General features: G+C 33.6%; 1 protein-coding gene across 5 annotated transcripts in view; it reads left to right on the top strand.

The window, feature by feature from the left end:
• LOC127879519 (uncharacterized) overlaps window positions 1-16,327 on the top strand; it is a 39,787-nt gene that overhangs the window by 10,225 nt on the left and 13,235 nt on the right. Inside the window, exons 3-13 of one of the 5 annotated variants that reach the window (XR_008049135.1) lie at window positions 412-570; window positions 684-963; window positions 2,341-2,465; window positions 3,297-3,459; window positions 4,059-4,127; window positions 4,486-4,692; window positions 6,117-6,220; window positions 6,409-6,482; window positions 7,387-7,563; window positions 9,189-9,403; window positions 14,415-14,537. Coding sequence is in view for 4 of the 5 variants with exons in the window: in XM_052426410.1 (XP_052282370.1) it covers window positions 412-570; window positions 684-963; window positions 2,341-2,465; window positions 3,297-3,459; window positions 4,059-4,127; window positions 4,486-4,692; window positions 6,117-6,220; window positions 6,409-6,482; window positions 7,387-7,563; window positions 9,189-9,403; window positions 11,336-11,442 (1,680 nt within the window). In the remaining variant the exon portion in view is untranslated. Of the gene's footprint in view, window positions 1-411; window positions 571-683; window positions 964-1,895; window positions 1,993-2,340; window positions 2,466-3,296; window positions 3,460-4,058; window positions 4,128-4,485; window positions 4,693-6,116; window positions 6,221-6,408; window positions 6,483-7,386; window positions 7,564-9,188; window positions 9,404-9,957; window positions 10,517-11,335; window positions 11,458-14,414; window positions 14,538-16,327 lie in introns of those variants that run through there. The other 4 variants (XM_052426412.1, XM_052426410.1, XM_052426411.1 and 1 more) reach the window with 4 other exon arrangements.

The following is a 16,327-nucleotide window of genomic DNA, read 5'->3' as shown; positions in this document are numbered from 1 at the left end:
GTAAACATCCAAAATTGTTGACATTTAAAATATTGACAGACACGTATAAGTGCATACCAAGTTTATTCAGTTACCATTTTAACATTTATGTGTAGAGTCTTTGTTGCATTAAATGTGCGTTAAAAGTATAGTTCACATGATATTAATTTATTCATAGTAAAATTCGTACACGAGTTGAGTTTGACAAATATGGTTTTTGTATAATAATACATCAAAAATGCAAATGTTTAATACCATAATACGTTTTGTTAGTCTTGCTTTGTGTATATAATAAAACACAACAACAAAATCAGCAACAACAATACAAAACGAACTTGTTGGCATAAATCCGTGTTCAAAACGAAAATATCGTAAAAACGAGTACTTCTTACATTTAAGAATATGTTATAAATTAAACACTTATTTGAACAGGCTCGTGACATGGGTAAAGCTATCCGGCATTCTTCTACGTGCAAAGTGACAAGTGCTGACCTCCAGAAACTCTTCATTATATTCATTGGTATATTAACTGATTCGCAGCTTCTCGCTCAAGATCCCGATGCACAAGAAGCAGTTACTAAATTAAAACAGGTGAATTTCTTTACATTTATGTGCATTTATTGTTATGTATCATTATACATGTCTCAATAGAACTAATGTCAATATACAATTAATGTATTTGCAAATGTGTTTTATAACAACAGCTACAGACTGACAGTCTGAACATTGCATCAGTGGAAATGGTACAGTTGCTAAGGGAAGCACAAGAGGTATTAATAGAGGCTAAACAGGTGGCACAGGATTCAAAGCTTGAGATACGGACTTATATAGAGAAAGTAGAAGGACATATACAGTTGTTAAATAGTCGTGTAAACAAATGTGATAGTCGTCTAGACAAATTAGAACAGAAAGTTCAACATTTGCAAACAAGTAAGGATTCGGGGGAAAAGACGAATTCGAAAGACTACAATCAAGATGTTCTTGGTATGGTTAACGTTTATTTTTTGTTTGTTTTCTGTTAACTCGATAATACGACGTTCAATTACATTCAGCATATTATATCACATGATTTATATAGACTTGAAGTTGCATAGTTAATAACTTTAAAACTAAAGTCTCTGAAACCGCACATGTTACGGGTATAATATTTAGTGTGTCACATTATCGATATTGCAAGTTTTGAAAATGTTTGTTTTAATTTGCTAAACTTCAGTCGGTTGAACGATCTGGTTCATAAGTGGTTCACCAAAGCTTTTGTTGTCTGTTTCTTTGAACGAGAATGATAATATCCTCTGAACAAGCATCTAAAAGTAGTCCGCCCTTGAGTGGCCGCTGTACTCAGATAAGGCTGTATACTGTATACAATCCCAATACAAGTATTTGAAGTATTTTGTGAACAAACACAAACATCTTCTTAAAACACAGAATTTAGTATACAGGTTGCAGGATCACGTGACTTTGTGGGGCTCATTATTGAATTAAATGGATTCTAACAAACCAGCATGTGGTGCTTTTCTTTAAATAACTTGTTAAAACATTTTTTCTCAAGAATTTCAACTATTGCATTAAATACAGTTTTTAAACTGCTTATGGCAATGTGAAATACGTCAGAATTACTTTATTTAATAAGCCTGTGTTATTGACCAAAAACTCTACATGTAACGCATTCATGTACACGGTTATGCTGCACGAAACGTGAAATGTTGGCAATGATTTCAGATCAATAAAATGATTCTTATTAAATCTTAAATTAATTTAATTTAATCCAATGTTATCTTCATTCTTAAATCTTAAGATATCGTCACAAACTGCAAGAAAAACTGTCCATTATTCAGTACATTTTTGCAAGTGTATTTCAATAACTGGATATATTTGCAAAAATAAAGTTCTTAACAGTGTGTTTACATTCTGTCAAGCCCGTGTGTAAACCCATGTGAACCACCCTGTTGATCCTCCACCCTGTATAACTTTTGAAGGCGCTGGATTTCTTTATTTTAGAAGGGGTCTTTATGGGTAAATATGATTTCGCAAATCTATTTAAACCCTTACTGCGTTGTACTAAACGTTCCGTAGAATCTAGTTTTAGTAATTGAGTTGTATGTAATGTTTGTGGTGAATGTATATTAAATCTGAAATATGTTCCCCTTTTTGGTACCGACAACGCTACCAGTAAAAATAATACGAACGGTATATATTTATTTATTTATTTTAAATTTATACAATTTATTTATTTAATTATTCATATGCTTATTTAAAAATGTGAATACACATTTCACGTTACAAATGTTTTTCTAATTAACGTACATTATCATTCCTCGTTTTATGTCCCATAATTACGACCTTAGCATATATATTCTCTAGATTACGATACTTGTCAACGAGTACTGAGTAGAGCTCATAACGAGCTGGTATGTGATCTGGATGTTGAAAGAGCTCTGGAGGCTGTTCGATCTGAACTGCTTGAACAGGACATCAAAGACATAACAGTAAATTAGTACAATACAGCACAATTTATATTTATAAACACGTTAAAACACTTGGATATTTTTACTTATGTTGTTTTTGATCATTTACTTAATGGTTGGTTCCGATAAGCTACATAGTAATTTGCGTTCAGTACGTTCCCACGATATAGTTTGTGATAGTAAAATACTTCGTATTAGCATATCTATCGGTTGCTTTTGAAAGGCTTCTCAATAAATCCATGTGATTGTGCAATACTGTTCTAATTTTTACCACTGCAATATTTAGTCTTAATTGGTCATCTCAATTTATGATTACCAAGTATAACATTTTTAAAGTACGAATTAACTTCTAGATTTGCATATTGGTTCAAGCAAAATGTTCATTTATTTGTTAATCAGGTCAAAATGTCACGCTCCAACGAACAACTATGCTGTTGTCATATATTTACCGTCACTGTGTTATACCCTGTTCCTTGATAGTGATATTTTACAAAAGCGCAACAATAAAGAAATGCAGAGTTTTTTTCGATGTGTATATTACACGATCTAATACGTAGCTGGCCTCTCCTCATGCAGTGTCCGTTTTGCAATGTGACGATTTTGTTGTTAGTGTTGTACCATGTTTTTTTTCGATAAGTGTGGCTTCTTTGTGTAAACACGAAGTAGTTTTTTTTAATGGACTAAAAAATCAGATGTGATATGTTAAACTTTATTCATGGGAACGTACGAACAGTTGGAAAACATTACAGTCACGTATTATCATGTGCAATGTAACTAAACGAGAAGCTTGACATTATGACTCAATATAACTCACTGTCTCGTTATGTATTACGATTGGCAATTTATTGACAGAATATGTTCACACCAGAAGCGAAGGTCCGTGTCCTGATACGGCGAATAAGTAAGGGAGGTTTAAAAGCTTATTCTAAATTTAAAGAATTCCTGAAAAATAACCACGAACGGTTATTTCAAACTATTGAAATGCACGAAAAGCAATTGTGGATGGAAAAGAAAGGTAAAAATTAATAATATTCAGAAGAACGCAAACATATTTAATTACATAGTTATTGTGTCTGCTTGATCTATAACGTATTTTAAAACCAATTGCAGATGTTGTTCGATGCAATTACACGTTGTGTCTTACCATTACAATTTCAATTTATGAAATTATTTTAATTTAATTTTAAACACACAAATATAAAATGAAAGGACAAAACCTATTAACAAAATCATATTTAAGATGTAGGTTGTGACTATCAGTTTCTATCAAAAATAAGATTTCGGCATGTTCTACCACACGACTGCCAAGAAAAACAGATATGAATTGTTAAACCATTTTCTTTAAGGCACTCAATAGATATTTTGTGTGACTTTCCAGATCATAAATAGTTTACTTGTTGGTAAGCTACGCCTTTGGCGATTTGATTGCCACGTGATTCGTTCGGAACTAAATTTTTTCATGAAAACATGTCCATCAACAAATACCGAGTTTTGAAACACTTGCTTTGCATTAATCATTAGTCTGATTTTAACTGTTAAGCTATTAAACATAAAATAACACTTTCTGATTATTTTCTGCCTTGTCGTCTATGTAAATCCAAAAATATATTTCAGATCATTTGTATATAGCCGGAGACGAAGATAGCAAATGGACAAATACGCTTCTCAACAACGTTTCACTGGGTATGGATAAATACATTTTTCTTAAGTCAGCCTTATTTACAGGTTTTTAGCACAATATAGTATATATCTACATGTATATCTTAAAAATAAAATGTACATGTTTAAATAACGTAAACAAAACTATTTTCTTAAAAACCCTGCTTCAAGAAGTATGTAAACCATAACGTAGAATTAAGTGTAATAGATTGAACTTCACAATCACGCCTAGCAATGTTTATAGACGCAAACAATCCTTTTAATTTCACATGTACATCAATTGTATGATGGCCGTGAGCTTTCGCAGAAAGATACTAGAAATACTAAAATACTAAGAAGCAAACAGAAAACTTCTTTTTATCTTGATTTTTTATGCTTTTAGATTCAACTAAAACTAATATTCTGTCAGGAAATAAACGTGGAAGTGACACAACCGATGATCAAGAAGGCGATGAACCCGAACATATTGCAGACTATGTTCATGATGGAAGACTTTTGGAGTTGAGTGGAAAGCAAATAACGCACTTGAAGAAATATAAATTCGAACAAAAGCCAATAAGTCAAGGCGCATTTGGAATAATATTTATTTGTAAGTTGTTCTTTTTTAACACTTTACAAATGAAATAACAAACGCTTAATTTAGAGGAAAAAATACACTGCACAGCCTCGCTAACGATTCGACCTTCCTGCAATGGGAAGTAAAGTAAAAGCGATACTTACATTAATTCACACATAAAATAATCATTTGTGGAGGAAACATTCCATTGTAACTACTTGCACAGTTTAATATTAAATGTATTGTAATTAAAATTTAGTTCTTAATAATAATCCGCTCAAGTTTAATGTAAACAACGCAGGTATCACGAGTGTGCACCATACACTATTGTTTTGTGTAACATATCTAGTTTTCTGCTTGAATATTTCTTTCTACAAGAAATCATTTGTGGCAAACATATACTTGCGCCATAGCGGAAAAATGCATTATTTACACCCAACGGCGTGTGCGTTTCCGCAAGAGCTTACGGGTGGCGTACCATAAATTGATACTACGTGTTTGTCCATTTAGATGACTTGAAGTATTCACTATAGTGTGTTTTCTTTTCACAACAAACAAATGCTTTTGAGAATTAATTTTGTGGCGTTTTCGTTTACTTTATCTGAAGTATTTTAAGTATTCAAATAAATCTGTTTGTGCATGTTTCATTGGTAAAATTGGTGTCCGAATAGTACCCCATTACCAAATAAATGACACCTTCATTTAGATTAACGCTTATGTATGTGTCGGATTATAAGTGGTGTTCAAAATAAAATAAACATGTGCAGCTTTTAGCGGTAAAATAACAGCATGTTGCTCGCTTCACGACATATCGAGATACAAACTTACCCGTACAAACGTAGTTTAAGACATGATAATTGATGTTTGTGATAAATTCTGATCAGCTTTCTGTGCGAGGCTTTTTGGTTCATGTTTTCCTGAATGTATATGTTTCGACATTAACACGGTATTATGTTTATCTCAACATTTTTGTATTTTGTCAATATTTTGAAAAACACAATAAAAAGAAAAATTATCACATGCCGTAAAACAAAAATCACAAAATGGCACATATAATTTTCTGTTTTATAAAAAATGAAGCAGTAGTTTATACTACAGAGCTTTATCGCGTTATTGCAAACGAGTTGGTGGAATGAAACAAACTCCTTCGTATTGATGATAGTACAATTGACATGTTGTATTCGTAGTTAACAGTTATTGTGTCACTGGCTATATTATTTAAGAATTTTAAACTTTAAATCGTGTTTGAAATTGACGCGGTTGTTTACATATAATTATTCACACGAGCCATAGAGCTTATAGATGGTATGTACTAACTATGTACCATAACTAATATCGAAAAAAATGTAAAACAGATATTCTCTTTTGGTGTATTTTAAACATAAAATTATATATGAAAATTATATCATGTTTACGATGGAAATAAAAAATTGAAAAACCAAACTATATGCTTTAAGCCCGTGCTGACGTTATTCCATTTCAACAACGTGTTGTTCTTAAGGAGATCAACGTAGGCGATGCCGGAGAAGAAAGAACCCAATTTCGAAAATCTGTCACAAACGTAATTACCTTTTTATAATGCACTTACTCTGATATTAGTTATTTTAAAAATATTTTCGCATAAATACATGTTGACATCTTTTCATTTTTATGAGGCAGCACATAGTATTTGTTTGATTCGATGTGAATGTTTGATAAGATTTGTTTCTCTGATATTTAATTAAAATTCACATGTTTCATAAATTTCAGGAAAAGCTAGCTTCTCGTGTCATGCATTTTGGCATTTTACCACTTTTGGCTTATCACGACGACCATAAAAACGGGTCAGTTTTGTATTCGAGTTCCATAAAATTCAATTCGATGACTATATATTCTGTAACACGTTTAGTGATATCATATTCTGATAGCATTTGTTCATTTTAAGAGGGCGTGTCGACTTGTGATGCATCAGTATTTATATATTGAATTACGAATTAAATTGGCCCAGTATCTGACATTTTTAAGCACTTTCTGCAGTGAAATACGTTACTTGACTCACTTTACTATTTATATTGTGCTATTAACCCACAAATGCCAACACATTTTTGTTTTGTAATTGCTTCGACGTGTAAGTTATATGGAATATCATGCAAAATAATGTCTTCACTTTTTGTCTATGGTACGTAAGGGTTTTGAAAACAAAATAAGTGTTCCATCGCCGTGTTTAGTGTCAAAACGAATATGTCATCTATTTTAAGCTCAATGTTGTTTGCGCTAGTTTGCATTATGACTAGAGCTTTCACGTATGTTTGCCGGCCCATGACGATATGATAAATGGCAATCCCAATACGCTACCGGATTGCACTGTTCACTCAGAAAATGATACAGTTTCAAAATAGTACGTGTTTGGGTTGCTTTTCTCAAATGTAAATTGATAACATCTCTTGAATATGCTCATTCAAGTGTGAACTATCAAATATGAATGATGAAGTTTGCCATTGATCATATATTTCATAGGTATAGAATAATGTGTCAATCACATGTATTTAATCCAAATTATCAATGTTATTTAACAAGAATATCAATCTGCAAAATACAAATTAACGAAATGAGAAAAATGAACATCGTTAGAATAAAATCATTCCGATTAGAAATTTAAAATTATGTGCGCAATTGTTTGTTTCTTGTTGTTTGTGTTGTTGTTGTTGTTGTTGTTTCTCTGTGTGTAATATATTCACACTTTTGCAGGAAGTACTATTTTATTTCGCCGTACCTCGAAAAAGGCGACCTTTACGATACAATCAAGTCTGACAGAGAAAAAATAAAAAAGAACCAAACGCATCTTCTCGAATGGAAGATCCGTATGAAGGTTATGTACCAAGTTGCCTCCGCAATTGACTACATGCATACTGGAAATCCGTACAGGTAAGCCAGCGTTTGAAATGTTTTGTTTTCGAACGGAGCATTTATCAAACGATTTATCCATGTTTTGATTGTGGTAGTTGTAAATTCAACCAGCCGAAAACCAGCGTGTTTATTAATGCATATCGTTTGTCTGTCGTGCGCAATGCTCAAAGTGAGATATTGTCCTCAGTAATGGCAGGCGTTCTTCGTGTTGTGTGTGTTTTCCGATTTTGGCTTTGATAATACTCTAGAATCCACAGTTTTACTTAATCATATATTGTTGACACTTGCTGAGAATGTTTTTCTAAACTTGATCAAGGTCTAAGTCAAATTTGGTTAAAGTAATGTAAACACAAGGTCACTATATTGGATCTTAGATAACCTATATCAAAAGCGTATTGCCATATTTGGGCACTTATATTTGCCATGTTTGAAATTTGTCATGTGGAGTTAAACACTGACTATTGTTACGACGAAATATCTATATGCATATTTCTATTGCGTTTAAATGTGTTTGAAATGCACTGGTTAAGTAAACAAGAGGGCCAAGATGGCCCTAGTTCGCTCACCTGAGAGGAGTCGGTTCATTCAATATTTACCAAATGTCAAACTTGACCTAGATATTGTCCAGACAAACATCCTGGTCAAGTTTTAACATTATTGAACCAAAACTCTGGCGCATGGAGTCTTTTTGTTTTTGTAAGATTTGACCTGGTTGCCTATATTTAAAGTTGACCCCCCTTACCAAACATCAAACTGAGCTTACAAAAATGAATATGACCAAGATTCATAAAATCTGAAACAAAATTGTGACCTCTAGAGTGTTTACAAGGATTTTGTATAATATAATAAAAATTTGGACAATCTTAGGGCAATAATTATGGCTTTAATTATGTGATTTTGCACATTATCAAACTTGACTGAGATCTTTCAGCAACGTTGATAAAGAATGCTTGAGAAATGTGAATGCTGGAGTGTTTTCAAACCAAATGTGGACGGACGGACGGCGGACAAAGACAAATCCTAAAACCTCACCACAGCAATCAAGTGAGCTAAAAAATGCGTTCCACCGATCTGAGCAATTTTCCAACTTGTCCGAGAAATCAATAAAACCAATGCATTGACCAACTTTCATGATGATTGGGCAAAAATTGTGACTTGTGTTAACAAGGTTTCTCTAAAGCCAAATAAGGAAAACTGCCCCGCCCACTGGCGGCCATGTTTTTCAACGGATCGGAACCACTTTTGAACTCAACCAACATATCATTTAGGCAATCATTTTGACAAAGTTACATGAAGATTGGGCATGAAATGTGACTTCTACATTGTTTACAAGGTTTTACCATTTTTTTGACCTAGTGACCTAGATTTTGACCCAGCACGACCCAGTTTTGAACTCAATCGAGATATCATTTGGACAAATCTGCTGACCAAGTTTCATGAAGATCGGACAATAAATGTGGCCTCTAGAGTGTTAACGAACAAATGTGGACGGACGGACAAAGACCGGTCACAAAAGCTCACCTGAGCAATCAGGTGAGCTAAAAATCAAATGTTGTTTTAGCCAAAGTAACTTGACCTATGGCACATGTTTACAGCAATGTAAGTTCGAAGAAAACGAACACAGAATTTTCGTTTACTTACAGAGGAACAATCTTGCATATGGACATAAAATCAAAAAATATTCTACTCGACTCGCAATTTAACGCGAGGCTGATTGATTTTGGACTAGCCCGAGAGTTGAAGGAAGGATGTAGTTCAGCCACGATGACCGCTGTTTTTTGTGGAACCGATGGATATTTTCCAACAGTTAAACACGATCAACTGACACGAGAACATGACTATCACAATTTTGGAGTCGGTATGTCTAAATACTACTAAGAGTTAATTCTTAGACAATATCGTATTTCCAATAAAATGCTTCAAAAATGAGACCATATTTAATTTCGAAAGTAATTTAACACGATAATACGAACAAACTATATAAATTGCCAAATAATCAAGCATTCTTATTCAGACTATATTGCAGGTATGTACAATGACAAACAAGTATAGCTTGTAGGCAGCCAAGTTTTACATTCCAAAGTTCAGCGATTATTATGACGCAATAACTTATTGATGAGTCCGAAACTAGGGTTATTCATTTATTTATTTATATCGGTAATTTTACGTTTTACGCTTTATAACCTGTTACTATCTTTACCTCACGATACACAAACTAAAGGTATTTGTATAACATCATTAGAAGTGTATATATGTTATGTTATTTCGCTAATCAGTAAAACCATAACAATTAAATGTATTAAACACGGAAACTCCAGAAACTCCATCATGAGAAAAAGTATATGTGCTGTCTATAAGTTTCATAAGAGAACACCAACCAAAAATAAATAATGATTACAACTGTGATTACAGCCTACGAACGGTCAATGCTGAGAATTTGGGGGTCTAAACCGGTTAGAGGACGAGCCGAACCACACACTTACCCAAACATTACTCGCAGATCTTAATAAAATGTACATATGCAGACAGAATATGAAAAAAATGCCAAAATATGACGCGTGAATGGAACACTTCATACTTAATTTTAATGTTCTAGTGTCGTTAGTATAAATATCGGATGCTATCGGAGGATATCAGGAATTAAAATAATGCTCTTATCCTCCACTTTTTTATAAATGGACACACACTGTAGACATAAAATTATAAGAACTGGGATCACCGCCTTAAAATGAAAAGCATTTGCGGTTTTAATCTGCTTAAGTGCTAGCCATGCCTTACATTCACGTCAGAATTAATCACCTACAAAACGCGCGTCTACAACGATATTACATAAGTGGACCTATGTAGACAGAAAATTAAAACATGAATGAACAAAAAGTGACGCCGGATTTGAACAGACAAATTTACTTCGTTTTGATTTTTTTTAGCATATTTGAATATTGTCAAGACCAAATTAAAATCTTCTAAATATCATTAAGTTATGTAATTAAAGCACAACAAAATACTCATTAGCACATCTGCATTGATTACTAATCATCGCTTTTGTTTTCATCTTACAATATAAAATTACAACAAAAAGCACATTGTGTATCAAATTATATTTTTGAAAACGAATTTAATACTGGTTGGTGAATATCGTTTTACTTTTATTCCAAGTTTTCAGGCATTGGCTAGCCTATGAAAATCTGTATGTAATATACTTAGTGATACGAAAAGATAATACGCAGGTTTTTATATTAACTGATAAAACACTTTAACAATAGTGTTCTTTTTTTTAACATACAGTTTATCAATTACATAAAGCGTATGCTTATTGCAAAACCTTATCCAACCCATGGATACCCGAGGTCCAGTCTAGGACGTATCGCATTAAAAACTGCATATTTAATAATGAACAGCCCTTATGTTCATTAATATTGTACACGTCAATCAAATATGCCACGATACACTTACTACTGCATTAACAAAATAATTATTTAAATGAAATTGTTTAACAAACACATTACCTCCAGCACAGTTATGAGTGACTATTTTGCGAACGTTGTATTAATATTGAATTATGAACTGAGAATTGGGAACATATACAATTACACACACATTACTTCGAACATTACATTCGCTGAAACATATAGTGCCTAATAAACTGGCAATTACATCTTTACAATTTTACAATCAAGGAACAAACTCCTAAAGTATTCGATATCGGGAATGTGAAAATAGCTTATTTCATGTATGGTTTACTTAAACTGTTGCAACGATATGTGAAATGTATTTGTATCATTTTTCTTAGTTATGCGAGAATTATTAACTGGTCTCGATCCGCTTACACTCGATGCACATCAGGATGTTATGCGCCATTGGACAAACAGGGCGGTTAAAAAAATTACGGAGATATAGTATAGAGTTTGATAATAGCAGTTACTGAAAATTATTCTGATTATGGTTAGCCCACCGAAACTTTAACATTGGCTAAAGCTTAACCCTGAAGCTTTGTACTGTATTTGCCGTTTCTTTGTTTTCCCCTATTAACGATAAGAAATAATGAAAACATATCTTTGAACATTTGTTCAAATAGTTTTGGTTAAAAAATTGTGTTTATAGAATTAGATATTAGATACATTGGCTAAGGGTTAATGATTTGTTAATCAACATGTCTCGTGAATATGTCTATATGTCTGTCTGTAAGTCTGTTTGTCACAAACTATTATTTCCACGTGTACTCAAGAATTTACACTGATATCATCTTAGATCGGACGGTGTGTCATGTACAACAAGAGATGTGTTTGTCAGAAACACAATGCCCCCTAATGCGCCGCTTTTTTACCTTTGACCTTGAAGGATGACCTAGACCTTGACCTTCCACCACTCAAAATGGGCAACTTTACGAGATACACATGCATGCCAAATATGAAGATGATGTGTTCAATATTAAAAAAGTTATGAACATTTATGTTTTTTATATTTTGACCTTTGACCTTGAAGGTTGACATTGATCTTGACCTTTCACCACTCAAAATATGCAGCTCCACGAGAAGTAAGTAAGATATTGATTGGAGAAATAAACTTCTTTTTTTTTAATTTTGACCTTTGACCTTGAAGGATGACCTTGATCTTGATATTTTGCCACTCAAATGTGCAGCTCTACGAGATACACATGCATGCCAAATGTGACGTTGCTGTGTTCAATATTAAAAAGTTATGATAAAACTTTAACGAAGGTTAATGTTTTAGGAAAGAAAAACACAATGGCATTTGACCTTGAAGAATGACATTGACCTTGACTTTTCACCACTCAAAGTGAGCAGCTCCATGAGATAAACATGCTTGGTATGTTCAATATTGCAAAAGTTATCAAACTTTAACCAAGGTTAAAGTTTTGGACAGAATGACAGACAGACAGACAGACAGGACAAAAACAATATACCCCCGATCTATCGATCCTGGGGCATACAAATTTCCACGGTCACAAACACTCTTCTACATTCCTCATGCCTTAAATAATTTCGAGCTAATCTTGCACACACTTTACCATACATGTGGTTTATGGCGCGCAATATACGCATGAGTGAAACGCTCTTAATTTGCTTTCAATATCACATTACAGCAATTCATTGCAATAATAAATTGTGATGTCATATCAACAGGTATTCACTTACACAAAGGATGCGTAACACATATAAACATAGTTCAGATTGTGTGTCGCGGGGCAGATATACACGTGCTGGGCCGGGTAGCACAGTTGGCTGGAAGGAAAATACTTAAATCGCTGATTTGTTTCCAAGTCCGTTCACAAAGCTTGTTTTTGCCATTGTCCAATCATCCTTGATTCAATTCACTGAGTACTGATAAAACGGCTTCATCTGCAAACGTGTTTGCAAATTACTGACCGCCGTTATTATGACTTTAATTAATATCAAATTGTATTTAGACTGACACAAGACATATTTATATGACTATGTATACAATGTTTATTGTCTGATAGCATATATAATATAATACAACAATGACCATGTTACTTCATGCACATTAATTGCAATATCGACATCTGCATTTATTTTCGCCATACCCAAACTCACGCGTTGTGAAATTAACAGCTGTTAACTGTCGTCTCCCTTGAATACAATCCAGTCTCTCTTGAAAACAATCCAGTCTATCTTGAAAACAATCCAGTCTCTCTTGAATACAATCCAGTCTCTCTTGAATACAATCCAGTCTCTCTTGAAAACAATCCAGTCTCTCTTGAATACAATCCAGTCTCTCTTGAATACAATCCAGTCTCTCTTGAATACAATCCAGTCTCTTTTGAATACAATCCAGTCTCTCTTGAAAACAATCCAGTCTCTCTTGAATACAATCCAGTCTCTCTTGAATACAATCCAGTCTCTCTTGAATACAATCCGAAACGCACCCTATCTGTTACGGTATTTATCTATGTCTGTTATAAAATCAACAAGAATACCACCGGTAAATCAATTTTACGTAATAATAGATATTTCAATCGCTAGAATTTTAATACTCTTGATTTCAAGGAAGATACTGGCAATTGAACTGATAATGTTTCATGTGTTCACCTTCTTGTTGTTGTTTGCCTTATTTTAATTTTTTTGTTTCATAAAAATATTTACAATGCGGCACAATTTCTGTACAGTTGATCAGATAAAGGGTGAAACAAAAAGCACGTTGGTAGTACATATAACATCCTCATTTCGACTGCAACATTATCGCCGTTTTGATACTTGTATACTAGTAGTATGATTATCATCATTATCATCATTAGTATCATTTTCACAATCATCACAATCGTCAGTCGATATTGTCACCATCTCGTCATCAGTTTTTTTCCGTTTTACAATCAACCTTTAACACGCATTCGATGTGATTTATGGAAGAATAACACACACTACTGATTTGTTACCGTTATATTTCTTTGACACATGGGCTTTAACTCTCTTTTAACTCTCATAAGATGCATACTAGATGTAACATATTATGATAATGTTTATTACGTGATACTACTAATGATAACTGCTGTGGTGATAAAGACGACATTAAATCTTAAACTAATATCAAGTTTATTCCATTTCGCAATGATAGCACTTCGCTGATTTGGAGTTTACGATGTTTCTAACTTGTCATTTTTGTTTCGTTGTGTTTGTTGTTACGATCCATTCAAAGAAGCATAAGCATAGTCACTGACCTATACGCTTTGAATGTGCATTTCAACGCATTTAAAATGTGAACGCCTATACACGAAATCTTGCGTGCATTATTTAATACAAGAGAGATAACAAATACTAATCAAACAATCAAACTGGGTAAACATCATCCCACTTTAAATGTATTTTAGCAAAGATAGATTCCATTTTCAGAAAAAAATCTGGAAAGAAAAGTATATTGCTGGTAAGGTTGCCGTAATTGCTGATCAATGCATTGACAGCATTAAGTTCCAGAGCAAAGGCGCTACTTCAAAGACACTGTCCAACAGATCGGAGGTATGAATTACAAACTTCAATTCGGGAATCAAACATGTTAACTGTTCATCCAGTTTATGCTGTTTGCCGACCGAATTTTCTATTTTTAGAGGAAAAATGTACCATTCATTCGTGATTTTTTTTCTTCCCATTAGAAAAGGATACGCCATTTATAAATTCGACCATGTGCCTTGTCTAAAAAAATAATTTTTAGGATATGACTTTAAAAACAACCGAGGAACTTACCTCTCACATGTGGATTTTGTTGTTCTCTGTTATCGAAGTGCCATCTGTAATCAAAGTATCCGCATTACCAGCGTGTTGCATACGACTTAAATATTACCTCGAACTATTATTTCAAATGACCCGACAATGAGTCGCGTATACACCTATTACCCTCGGTGAAAAAAACTGGTCAGACGTTAATGTCAAAAGTCATTAATTGTAATTTCCGCTCTGTAACATTTACATGCCTGGCATGATAATTACATTACTCCGGATTAAGTATCCATATGAGCAGACGCCTGTCGCATATAACTTTATTCTCTTCGATATAATTTAAAGCTCACAATCCTAATCACAGATATTTAATTTTCATTAGGGTCCCAATGTAACGTTCAAGGTTATGAATTTTCGTTTCCGCTCTGAAACTGGTTGATGTCTGGGATTATTGAATAATAACATATAATTTATGTTCTTGTGCGTTGACCATACGAGCCGACTTGCTTATCAGTATGGCAAACTGGTCTCCAAGAAACTGGCTTTTCACATCAGGCCAACAGGCCTACAACAGACCACACAAGCCTCCTTTCTTTCCAAATAAGGTCAACTTGCTTTCAATAATAATAGTAGTAGTAGTAGTAGTAGTAGTAGTAGTAGTAGTAGTAGTAGTAGTAGTAGTGTAAGTAGAGTAGTAGAAGTAGTAGTAGTAGTAGTAGTAGTAGTAGTAGTAGTAGTAGTAGTAGTAGTAGTAGTAGTAGTAGATAGTAGTAGTAGTAGTAGTAGTAGTTCAGTAGTAGTAGTAGTAGTAGTAGTAGTTAGTAGTAAGTAGTAGTAGTAGTAGTAGTAGTAGTAGTAGTAGGTGTAGTAGTAGTAGTAGGTAGTAGTAGTAGTAGTAGTTGTAGTAGTAGTAGTAGTAGTAGTAGTCGTAGTAGTAGTCGTAGTAGTCGTCGTAGTAGTAGTCGTAGTAGTAGTCGTAGCGGTAGTAGTCGTAGTAGTCGTCGTCGTAGTAGTAGTCGTAGTAGTAGTAGTAGTAGTAGTCGTAGTAGTAGTGTAGTAGTAGTAGTAGTAGTAGTAGTAGTCGTAGCCGTAGTAGTAGTAGTAGTAGTAGTCGTAGTAGTCGTAGTAGTAGTAGTCGTAGTAGTAGTAGTAGTAGTAGTAGTAGTAGTAGTAGTAGTAGTAGTCGTAGTAGTCGTAGTCGTAGTCGTAGTGTAGTAGTAGTAGTCGTCGTAGTAGTAGTAGTAGTAGTAGTAGTAGTAGTAGTAGTAGTAGTAGTAGTATAGTAGTAGTCGTAGTAGTAGTAGTAGTAGTAGTAGTAGTCGTAGTAGTAGTAGTAGTAGTAGTAGTAGTAGTAGTAGTAGTAGTAGTAGTAGTAGTATAGTAGTAGTAGTAGTAGTAGTAGAAGTAGAAGTAGTAGTAGTAGTAGTAGTAGTAGTAGAAGTAGTAGTAGTAGTAGTAGTAGTAGTAGTAGTAGTAGTAGTAGTAGTAGTAGTAGTAGTAGTAGTAGTAGTAGTAGTAGTAGTAGTAGTAGTAGTAGTAGTAGTAGTAGTAGTGTAGTAGTAGTAGTAGTAGTAGTAGTAGTAGTAGTAGTA

This window comes from Dreissena polymorpha, chromosome 4 (assembly GCF_020536995.1).
Source record: "Dreissena polymorpha isolate Duluth1 chromosome 4, UMN_Dpol_1.0, whole genome shotgun sequence".
Lineage (NCBI taxonomy): Eukaryota > Metazoa > Mollusca > Bivalvia > Myida > Dreissenidae > Dreissena > Dreissena polymorpha.
The sequence above is the reverse complement of the archived record's forward strand: the minus strand, read 5'-3'. Positions and strand labels throughout refer to the sequence as shown.